This window comes from Pseudophryne corroboree, chromosome 8 (assembly GCF_028390025.1).
Source record: "Pseudophryne corroboree isolate aPseCor3 chromosome 8, aPseCor3.hap2, whole genome shotgun sequence".
In the NCBI taxonomy this organism is placed as follows: Eukaryota; Metazoa; Chordata; class Amphibia; order Anura; family Myobatrachidae; genus Pseudophryne; species Pseudophryne corroboree.
This window is the reverse complement of record NC_086451.1, coordinates 357,019,387-357,030,954: the sequence shown is the minus strand read 5'-3', so window position 1 is coordinate 357,030,954 and position 11,568 is coordinate 357,019,387. Positions and strand designations below refer to the sequence as shown.

The following is an 11,568-nucleotide window of genomic DNA, read 5'->3' as shown; positions in this document are numbered from 1 at the left end:
TGCCCCTCACAGGTGCCAGACATAAAATTAATGCCACCCAGCAGTGCCAATTTTACAAATAATGCCCCCCAGCAGTGCTAGATATACAATTAATGCCTCTCAGCAGTGCCAGATAAACATATAATGCCCCTCGGCAGTGCCAGATACACAAATAATGGCACTCAGCAGCAGGGGTGTATCTAGGGGCCTGAGCGCCCCTGGCAAAGTAAGGGACCGGCGCCCACCCCCCTTGGGACACAGAGGGGGAGTTACAGGAGTGGGTGAGGGTAGGGACACTGAAGGGGAGTTATAGGAAGGGTGATGGCGGGAACAGTCAGGGGGAGTTACACGGAGGGTGAGGGCAGGGAACCTGAGGAGGAGTTACAGGAGAGGGTGTATGCAAGGACACTGAGGGGGAGTTATACGGAGGGTGAGGGCGGGGCCACTGAGGGGGATTTGATGCCGAGAAGGAATTATAGGGAGGGTGAGGGCAGGGACACTGAGGGGGGTTACAGGAAGGCTTATGGCAGGGACACTGAGGGGGAATTATAGGGAGGGTGAGGGCAGGGACATTGAGGGGAAGTTATAGGGAGGCTGAAAGCAAGGACACTGAGGGGGAGTTACAGTGAGTGTGAGGGCAGGGACACTGAGGGGGGAGTCAGAGGGACACTGAGGGGGAGTTACAGGGAGGGTGAGGACAGGAACACCGAGGGGGAGTTACAGGGAGGGTGAGGGCAGGGACACTGAGGGGGGAGTCACAGGGACACTGAGGGCAGGAACACTGAGGCAGGACTTACAGGGAGGGTGAGGGCAGGAACACTGAGGGGGAGTTACAGGGATAGTGAGGGTGTCAAATCCCCCTCAGTGGCTCTGCCAAGAGGGCATTATAGGGAAGGTGAGGGCAGGGACACTGAGGGGGATTACAGGGGGGTTAAGGGCAGGGACACTGAGGGGTGAGTTACAGGAACACTGAGGGGGAGTTACAGGGAGGGTGATGGCAGGGATACTGAGCGGGAGTTACAGGGAGGGTGAGGGCAGGGATACTGAGCGGGAGTTACAGGGAGGGTGAGGGCAGGGATACTGAGCGGGAGTTACAGGGAGGGTGAGGGCAGGGATACTGAGTGGGAGTTACAGGGAGGGTGAGGGCAGGGACACTGAGGATACATACACAAAACCACAAAACTTACTAAAGCAGACTAAACACACTTAGCTTATCAGGGCCTCTTCCAAGATGCCGATGCTGCTGTCACCCCTTAGGCTCATCTTCTCTCCAGACTCCAAGATTTCAGCCGCTGAGTGCCAAGTCACTATGGAAATCTCCCAGTAGTCACCTCACCACTGGTCACATTAGGGATGAGATAAGGGGAAGGTCACTGGGTGCAGCTGTAAAGTCTCTGCTCTGGCCCACTTCTGCCAAGGAGGAGGTGGAGGAGCTTGCCTTGTTGGACATCTGATCCTCTATGCCTGCCGTGGTTGAAAGAAAGTCCCCTGAGGTACATTACAGAGACTGTACTGTGGTGTACACTACAGTACAGACTTTCAGACATAGCTGCTCCACTGCATGTCATACTATAAACTGACAGGTAGTAGTGGAGCAGGTGCAGCATCAGTCAGCCTGTTCTGTGTGTAAATGCTACAAAGACCTTTGACAGTGTTGCCATGGGTGCCCCCCTCATCTGTGAGTGCCCCTCCGGTGTGTGTGTGTGTGTGTGTGTGTGTGTGTGTGTGTGTGTGTGTGTGTCATACCCTCCAACATTTTACACTGAAAAATCGGTACAAACCCGAAAAAGGGGCGTGGCCGCGGGTAAAGGGGGCGTGGCCACGCCCCTTTTCCTATACTTTCAATGGAAGTTTGAAGAGCCAAAAATCGGTACAGACCATGAAAAAAAGGTACTGTACCTAATAAAAAGGTACAGTTGGAGGGTGTGTGTGTGTGTGTGTGTGTGTGTGTGTGTGTGTGTGTGATATTCTGTACACACAAAGGCAAGGAGACAGGGGAGGGAGGGAGAGACATAGAGACAGAGATGGGGAGAGAGAAGAACATGAGGAGGGAGAGAGAGAGACAGAGGGGTATATGCAATCCCGGGCGAATTCCTGAAATTGTCGAATTTCGGGACTTTTTCGCCAAAATAAAAAAATCGACAATGCAATCCAGTACTTTACGCCAAAAAACGGACATTAAAAATTCGACTTTTGGAAATTCGACTTTTGACAAATTCGACTTTTTTTACAATGGTACAAATGCTGCAATTCGACCAAAGTCTATTCAATGGAAGTTTGGAAATTCGACAACAGTGCTTTTAGACAGCAAATTCGACATTTTCAATCCGCAACACTTTGGTGGGTGAAACTAATAAAAAAATGTTAAAACATGTTTTTTTTTGTGTTTTTTTTATTGATAATAGCATATCTATTTATATTAGGAGGTATTAGGTACTAGGTTTGTATTTTTTGGAGGCACAAGTATTATTTATATATTTTTTAAATTATTTTATTTTTATTTTTTTTATAAATGGTAATATTCTGTAAAAAAAATGGCGTGGGGTCCCCCCTCCAAAGCATAACCAGCCTCGGGCTCTTCGAGCTGTTCCTGGTTCTAAAAATGCAGGGGAAAAATTGACAGGGGACCCCCCGTATTTTTAAAACCAGCACCGGGCTCTGCGCCTGGTGCTGGTGCAAAAAATACGGGGGACAAAAAGAGTAGGGGTCCCCCGTATTTTTTACACCAGCATCGGGCTCCACTAGCTGGACAGATAATGCCACAGCCGGGGGTCACTTTTATACAGCGCCCTGCGGCCGTGGCATTAAATATCCAACTAGTCACCCCTGGCCGGGGTACCCTGGGGGAGTGGGGACCCCTTCAATCAAGGGGTCGTCCCCCCAGCCACCCAAGGGCCAGGGGTGAAGCCCGAGGCTGTCCCCCCCATCCAAGGGCTGCGGATGGGGGGCTGATAGCCTTGAGAAAATTGAAAGAATATTGTTTTTTCCAGTAGTACTACAAGTCCCAGCAAGCCTCCCCCGCAAGCTGGTATTTGGAGAACCACAAGTACCAGCATGCGGGAGAAAAACTGTCCCGCTTGTACCTGTAGTACTACTGGAAAAAAAATACCCAAATAAAAACAGGAGACACAACACCGTGAAAGTATAACTTTATTACACAACTGCCAACACACACATACTTACCTATGTTGACCCGCCGACTGACATAGTCTCCGTCGATCCAGGGTACCTGTGAAATAAATAACACTCCCCTGATCTCTAGTGTCCAGAGATAAATCCATGTACTTGGCAAAAAAATAACACGACAAACCCGGACCAGCGGACTGAAAGGGGACCCATGTTTACACATGGACCCCTTTCCACGAATGCAGAAACCCCTTTGTGACTGCTGTCACTGAAAGGTCTCTTAAGCCAATCAGCGTGCACAACGTCCTTGCACTCTGCTGATTGGCTGCACTTCTGAGCTGTCAGACAGCGCATCACAAAGCCTCTCCATTATATTCAATGGTGGGAACTTTGCGGTTAGCGGTGAGGTGACCTGGCGAAGGTTTGCGGCATGGTAAATGCATGTTGTATTTTACACAACATGTTTCGCAAACCATTTGCTGATGACTCTTTGTCGCAGTGCTTTAGGATGCGTGAAATGTTCTTCTGCTCTATTGGTGGGTATGGACGAAGATGATTCCTGGTGGACAGTGTTCCAAAACTTTTTTACTGTTGCCTGTGAGTATACATTTGTATTATCGTGTAAACATAATTGTAATATTCAAAAAAAACAAACATCTTTATTCATGTATTTCAGAGTTTTCCGTCCTGTTGATGTACCTTCCCAGGCCTGTTTTTAAAGTTTAGTCCTGTTGACAACTCGTCACCCCGTTTTCTCCTGTTGTTGAGTTTCTGCAAATATTGGACCCTTTTATCCAACTCTACCATGGGCAACCTACTTGTGATGTGGACCTGAGCCTCCGCCATGTAGCAGACAACCCCCCTCAGGTGAGATGTATTGCCCAAAACTCCCTCTTGTCCCAAGTCACCCCGGCATGTCCAAAGTGCAGCCCTCCGGCATTTGCAAAACTGCACATCCAATCATTCCCTGATACACCAATGCTGGTCAGGGAATGTTTGGATGTGTAGTGACGCAAGTGCCGGGGGATTGCATTTGGGCCCACTGTAACCTGCTTGTGTCGTGTTGATGGTGTACCTCTTCTTTTCAGTACCAGGGTGACACTTTACCAATAGCTGGAACCTCATACTGTTCTCTTCCACAGGTCTTGCAGTGTTTCCTTCCCAAGTGGCGTGGATGTGAAGAGACAACACAGTTCCCCTGATGTTCCATGGGCAACCAACTTGTGATGTGGACCTGACCCTCCGTCATGTAGCAGACAACCTCCCCTTCAGGTGAGATGTATTTCCCAAAACTCCCTCTTGTCCCAAGTCACCCCGGCATGTCCAAAGTGCAGCCCTCCGGCATTTGCAAAACTGCACATCCAATCATTCCCTGATACACCAATGCTGGTCAGGGAATGTTTGGATGTGTAGTGACGCAAGTGCCGGGGGATTGCATTTGGGCCCACTGTAACCTGCTTGTGTCGTGTTGATGGTGTACCTCTTCTTTTCAGTACCAGGGTGACACTTTACCAATAGCTGGAACCTCATACTGTTCTCTTCCACAGGTCTTGCGGTGTTTCCTTCCCAAGTGGCGTGGATGTGAAGAGACAACACAGTTCCCCTGATGTTCCATGGGCAACCAACTTGTGATGTGGACCTGACCCTCCGTCATGTAGCAGACAACCTCCCCTTCAGGTGAGATGTATTTCCCAAAACTCCCTCTTGTCCCAAGTCACCCCGGCATGTCCAAAGTGCAGCCCTCCGGCATTTGCAAAACTGCACATCCAATCATTCCCTGATACACCAATGCTGGTCAGCGAATGTTTGGATGTGTAGTGACGCAAGTGCCGGGGGATTGCATTTGGGCCCACTGTAACCTGCTTGTGTCGTGTTGATGGTGTACCTCTTCTTTTCAGTACCAGGGTGACACTTTACCAATAGCTGGAACCTCATACTGTTCTCTTCCACAGGTATTGCGGTGTTTCCTTCCCAAGTGGCGTGGATGTGAAGAGACAACACAGTTCCCCTGATGTTCCATGGGCAACCAACTTGTGATGTGGACCTGACCCTCCGTCATGTAGCAGACAACCCCCCCTTCAGGTGAGATGTATTTCCCTAAACTCCCTCTTGTCCCAAGTCACCCCGGCATGTCCAAAGTGCAGCCCTCCGGCATTTGCAAAACTGCACATCCAATCATTCCCTGATACACCAATGCTGGTCAGGGAATGTTTGGATGTGTAGTGACGCAAGTGCCGGGGGATTGCATTTGGGCCCACTGTAACCTGCTTGTGTCGTGTTGATGGTGTACCTCTTCTTTTCAGTACCAGGGTGACACTTTACCAATAGCTGGAACCTCATACTGTTCTCTTCCACAGGTCTTGCGGTGTTTCCTTCCCTAGTGGCGTGGATGTGAAGAGACAACACAGTTCCCCTGATGTTCCAAGGGCGACCAACTTCTATACAATTCTACTTTATATCAAATATTTTTTAATAAAAACCACAGAAAACTTCTCTTTTTAAAAATTTATTGAAGAAAAATTGTATTTGATTATTGAAATAAAAATTGAAAGGTAATATAACAAAAAAGTAGTTTGTTATTCTTTATATTCTTTTCTTGTGTAGATAGATATCTGTGGGGAAAAGAAAAAAAGTATATTAAGTAAAGACACTAAAGTCATGTTCATTTCTTTCCCAAACATTTGTGCAACCACATAGCCCAGCATGACCCATTGCTGGGCTGTGTGGTTCCACAAAGGCAGGCGGTCCAAAGTGGAATAGTGGCGTGAGTGGTCAGCACTTTGACACGCTAACATTTGTGGAACCACACAGCCCAGCATGACCCATTGCTGGGCTGTGTGGTTCCACAAAGGCAGGCGGTCCAAAGTGGAATAGTGGCGTGAGTGGTCAGCACTTTGACACGCTAACATTTGTGGAACCACACAGCCCAGCATGACCCATTGCTGGGCTGTGTGGTTCCACAAAGGCAGGCGGTCCAAAGTGGAATAGTGGCGTGAGTGGTCAGCACTTTGACACGCTAACATTTGTGGAACCACACAGCCCAGCATGACCCATTGCTGGGCTGTGTGGTTCCACAAAGGCAGGCGGTCCAAAGTGGAATAGTGGCGTGAGTGGTCAGCACTTTGACACGCTAACATTTGTGGAACCACACAGCCCAGCATGAACCATTGCTGGGCTGTGTGGTTCCACAAAGGCAGGCGGTCCAAAGTGGAATAGTGGCGTGAGTGGTCAGCACTTTGACACGCTAACATTTGTGGAACCACACAGCCCAGCATGAACCATTGCTGGGATGTGTGGTTTCACAAAGGTAGGCGGTCCAAAGTTTCTAGAATATATACATTGAAACATTGCTCTACTCACCTTGGTACGCACAACACGAACTTATGCCGTCCACTTCAATTTTCCACCCAATCCTATGAATAAGCCAAAAACACACACTAGTGAATAGTAAATACACACAACAGTGAAAGCCTATTGTACACCATTACAAAAAGGATTTTTTGGGTAAAAGAGTGGTATCAGAATTGCTCTTTGGCCCATCATACATGTAGCCACAAGGAGCTTTCATCCGTTACCACACGCGCCCGCATACATGCCCGCGCATGTATGCCTACACAAAGCTCCTTGGTAGTACCCGGTCACGGGTGGGGAAGCCCAACAAAGAAAAAACAATAGTAAGAAAAAAAAAAAACTAATGGGAGGGGAAGAAAGGGATACATGAAAAACATATGAAGTAAATAAAACAATACGACCGGGCTTATGGTGGAAGTCTGTCCGGATCCTAGTGTTCCTCCTGAGTGTGGGGTGTCGATGTCCTGGGAGGCTGGGTAGTACGTTGACTGGGCCTCTGTGCCCATGCGGCTGTAGATGTGGCGGCCGGTGGTGGAGGCATCTGGTGGGTGGGGTACATCCCTGTATATCCCTGGTACATCTGTGACTGTCTGTACTGGGATGGTAGTTGCGGAAGGGTACGAGGCGTCCTTGTGGCTTGTGACGGCGGAAATGGTGGATCACCAGCGTGTTGATGAGCTGGTTCTGGGAGCTTGTCATAGATCATCTGCAGTGTGGTTGCGATGAGCTGTTGGCTGGATGAGGATTGTCGATGGCTCTCCGACATGTTGGTATTGCTGTGTGCCAGACATGTTGTGTTCTCCACGAGCCGGCTCATGGATTCGGCCAGAATGTGAAGGACGTCCATAGTCTCCCTATGATCGTTCATTCTGACCTGTAGCATTGTGGCCGTGCTGTCGGCAAGAGCCTTCTGCATTTCAAGCAGACTGTTTGACATCTTCTCCATTGTCCTCTCAATGTTGTCCAGTCTGCTTCCAACAACATTTGTGTAGGTATCCTGGCGAGAAGTAATCTCCGATGCCAGGGTGTTCACCCTCTGAACAGTTGAGGGATTCTGCCCTTCCTGGGCGTCTGCCACCACTTGCATTTGGGCAGCTGAAAAGAAAATTAGAAAATTTAATACACATTCATCATACATTTGTTTGAAGGCCCACAATTCTATTTACTCACACAGGGATGTAGCAACTGCAGCCTGCTGCACTTCCACCTCGTCATCCTCTGACGACTCCTGTAGGAGGAGATCCGGCCTGTAGTAGGAACCAATTCCCGAAGCTAGTCCGCTGCTGGTCCGTGGCACCACTGTTTGCAAAATAAATTTTTGTTTAAGTTAATAAACTATACAAAACTGCTGCAACCCCCCCCCCTCCAAAAAAAAAAATTAAATACAAACCTTCTCCATCCTGTGGTGCCGCTGCTCCAGGAGCTTCACTTGTCCTCGTATCTGAAGACTTTTCAAGGGTCTGGCTGGATACGTCTGCACGGCTGTCCTCAAACCCAAGAAAAGTCTCATCTGTTGACCCTGTAGACTCAAACAGATCGGGTGATGGGTCCACAAGGGTTGTGTCCTGAGGCTCTTCAGTCACAGTCCCTGAGCTCCTGGAGATACGACGATCTGGTGATGACCTGCGCGCAGGAGCTGTAGTTTGGCGCCCATCTTGTGGTGTGGTCGCCGACGGTGTATGGCGCACAGGTGAAGTTCTGTGCGCTGATGTCTGGCGCACAGGTGATAGTCTGCGCGCTGACTTCGTCTGGTGCACAGGTGACAAACTGTGCGATGACGATCTGTGGCGCACAGGTGAAGATCTGCGCGCTCCTGATGCTTGCTGCGCAGGTGTCGGTCCGCGCGCTGCTGTCGATGCCTGCTGCGCAGGTGTCGGTCCGCGCGCTGGCGATGTCCTGCGCGCAGGTGATGTCCTCTGGGCAGGCCTGTCTGAAAAAAAAAAATCACATTAGCAAGTACAAAACAATTATTTCGTTAATACAGCTCATCTGAATGTATTCTTACCATCAGGCCTCCTTTTGGACAGCTTATCTCCCGCCTTCTTCCGTCTTCTGGGCGGTTCTTCCTCCTCGGGAAAGCCAGCAGGACGGCCAGAGTCCACACCTCCGCGAACTCCTTCGACCATGGCAGGGTTCATGCACCTTCTAATAACATTCTCCCAGGGTAGCCACTTCAGGTTGAGAGCCGGTCCACCTCCCGTAGCGGTCTCATGTCGGCGCTGAATCCCCATCTTCTTTTTGGTCTGTCTGCGGCAATCACTGTACCGCTTCATGCAGTTTCTGGTGCTCCGGCGGTTTCCAGATACTGCAGTGACTTGGCTCGCGATGGCATCCCAGATGCTTCGCTTTGTCCTAGCTGCTGTGGTCTGTGCCCTTGGTCCATACAGAACGTCGTAGGACCTATCGACGCCATCCACTAGAGCACAGTTTTCCGCCTCAGTGTATCTGGGGCCACGCTGCTTTTTCGGTCCTGCATCTTCACCAGAGGCTTCCTCCTCCGACTGCTCCTCTGGCTGGCTTCTTGCCTTTAGGGATTGAAAAAACAAAAAACATGCATTTAATAAGATCGGTATGTACCTGTGAGTGTCAGTATCCCTGGCATTGCGCACATATACATGTAGGTGTGCATGGCAGTGCGCAAACTAGGGTGGGTCAAGTTGGATGCTATTTGTGTCTGCAGGTGTTGTCAGTGCCTTTCTACTAAGCTTTTTCTTAGTCTTCTCATGGGCCCTTGACGACCGCGGCTGGTCACTGCATGCCTGGTCGGTCGTATCCCCCTCCTGGGTCGGCTCCCACTCCTCGTTGCTATGCAGGGATAGATCCGAGTGGGTGGGGGAAAGGGGGGATCGGGGCTGCTTGTCCCTTGACATCTCTGTTTTAAAAAGACATAAAAAATTTTTTTTATATATATTTAAAAATTTAACACATTACATAATTAAATGCAATCACATCATGCTGCTGGGACCCCAGTTCTCAAGCAGGACCAAAGCACAAAAGCAAAAAAAAAATTTTTTAAAAAAACCCTGTACAAGCATCCCTGCACATACTGGAAATCAACCATGGCTGACACACCCAAAATGGCTGACACACCCAAAATGGCTGACACACCCTAGCCAAAAAGCATCCCTGCACACTCAGGAGGTACACCAGAGCTAAAAGGGGAGGAAAAAAACATGTTTGGCATACAACCGACACCACATGTCGGCCGCATGGCCGACCAAACTTGCTCCAAATCACCCCAAACTAACCGAAAAGCATCCCTGCACACTCAGGTGGTACACCAGAGCTAAAAGGGGAGGAAAAAAACATGTTTGGCATACAACCGACACCACATGTTGGCCGCATGGCCGACCAAACTTGCTCCAAATCACCCCAAACTAACCGAAAATCATCCCTGCACACTCAGGAGGTACACCAGAGCTAAAAGGGGAGGAAAAAAACATGTTTGGCATACAACCGACACCACATGTCGGCCGCATGGCCGACCAAACTTGCTCCAAATCACCCCAAACTAACCGAAAAGCATCCCTGCACACTCAGGAGGTACACCAGAGCTAAAAGGGGAGGAAAAAAACATGTTTGGCATACAACCGACACCACATGTCGGCCGCATGGCCGACCAAACTTGCTCCAAATCACCCCAAACTAACCGAAAAGCATCCCTGCACACTCAGGAGGTACACCAGAGCTAAAAGGGGAGGAAAAAAACATGTTTGGCATACAACCGACACCACATGTCGGCCGCATGGCCGACCAAACTTGCTCCAAATCACCCCAAACTAACCGAAAATCATCCCTGCACACTCAGGAGGTACACCAGAGCTAAAAGGGGAGGAAAAAATAAGAATTTACTTACCGATAATTCTATTTCTCATAGTCCGTAGTGGATGCTGGGAACTCCGTAAGGACCATGGGGAATAGCGGCTCCGCAGGAGACTGGGCACAAATAGAAAGCTTTAGTACTACCTGGTGTGCACTGGCTCCTCCCCCTATGACCCTCCTCCAAGCCTCAGTTAGGATACTGTGCCCGGACGAGCGTACACAATAAGGAAGGATTTTGAATCCCGGGTAAGACTCATACCAGCCACACCAATCACACCGTATAACTTGTGATCTGAACCCAGTTAACAGTATGATAAACAGAGGAGCCTCTAGAAAAGATGGCTCACTACAACAATAACCCGATTTAGTTAACAATAACTATGTACAAGTATTGCAGACAATCCGCACTTGGGATGGGCGCCCAGCATCCACTACGGACTATGAGAAATAGAATTATCGGTAAGTAAATTCTTATTTTCTCTGACGTCCTAGTGGATGCTGGGAACTCCGTAAGGACCATGGGGATTATACCAAAGCTCCCAAACGGGCGGGAGAGTACGGATGACTCTGCAGCACCGAATGAGAGAACTCCAGGTCCTCCTCAGCCAGGGTATCAAATTTGTAGAATTTAGCAAACGTGTTTGCCCCTGACCAAGTAGCTGCTCGGCAAAGTTGTAAAGCCGAGACCCCTCGGGCGGCCGCCCAAGATGAGCCCACTTTCCGTGTGGAATGGGCTTTTACAGATTTTGGCTGTGGCAGGCCTGCCACAGAATGTGCAAGCTGAATTGTACTACAAATCCAACGAGCAATAGTCTGCTTAGAAGCAGGAGCACCCAGCTTGTTGGGTGCATACAGAATAAACAGCGAGTCAGATTTTCTGACTCCAGCCGTCCTGGAAACGTATATTTTCAGGGCCCTGACTACGTCCAGCAACTTGGAGTCCTCCAAGTCCCTAGTAGCCACAGGTACCACAATAGGCTGGTTCAGGTGAAACGCTGAAACCACCTTAGGGAGAAATTGAGGACGAGTCCTCAATTCTGCCCTATCCGTATGAAAAATTAGGTAAGGGCTTTTATAGGATAAAGCCGCCAATTCTGACACGCGCCTGGCTGAAGCCAGGGCCAATAGCATTACCACTTTCCATGTGAGATATTTTAAGTCCACAGTGGTGAGTGGTTCAAACCAATGTGATTTTAGGAACCCCAAAACCACATTGAGATCCCAAGGTGCCACTGGAGGCACAAAAGGAGGCTGTATATGCAGCACCCCTTTGACAAACTTCTGAACTTC

The 11,568-nt window shown here is 49.3% G+C and overlaps 1 protein-coding gene across 1 annotated transcript; it reads right to left on the bottom strand.

Moving 5' to 3' along the window:
• Positions 1-5,611: 5,611 nt before the first annotated feature.
• Positions 5,612-9,845, bottom strand: LOC134949125 (uncharacterized). Its single transcript, XM_063937527.1, has 5 exons — positions 8,462-9,845; positions 7,847-8,386; positions 7,627-7,755; positions 6,466-7,551; positions 5,612-5,717 (listed from the first exon to the last, which is right to left on the bottom strand). Exons 1-4 carry the CDS (start codon positions 8,727-8,729, stop codon positions 6,887-6,889), a joined length of 1,602 nt encoding a protein of 533 aa, XP_063793597.1. The 5' UTR covers positions 8,730-9,845; the 3' UTR covers positions 5,612-5,717; positions 6,466-6,886.
• Positions 9,846-11,568: the final 1,723 nt, after the last annotated feature.

Bases quoted from the DNA above. Each gene is read 5' to 3' on its own strand.
- LOC134949125 (XM_063937527.1), bottom strand. From the start codon at position 8,729: ATGAAGCGGTACAGTGATTGCCGCAGACAGACCAAAAAGAAGATGGGG. The intron at 7,756-7,846 runs GTTTGTATTTAA...TTTTGCAAACAG, and splicing joins GGCACCACAGGATGGAGAAG to TGGTGCCACGGACCAGCAGC. The intron at 7,552-7,626 runs GTGAGTAAATAG...TTTTCTTTTCAG, and splicing joins TGCAGTTGCTACATCCCTGT to CTGCCCAAATGCAAGTGGTG.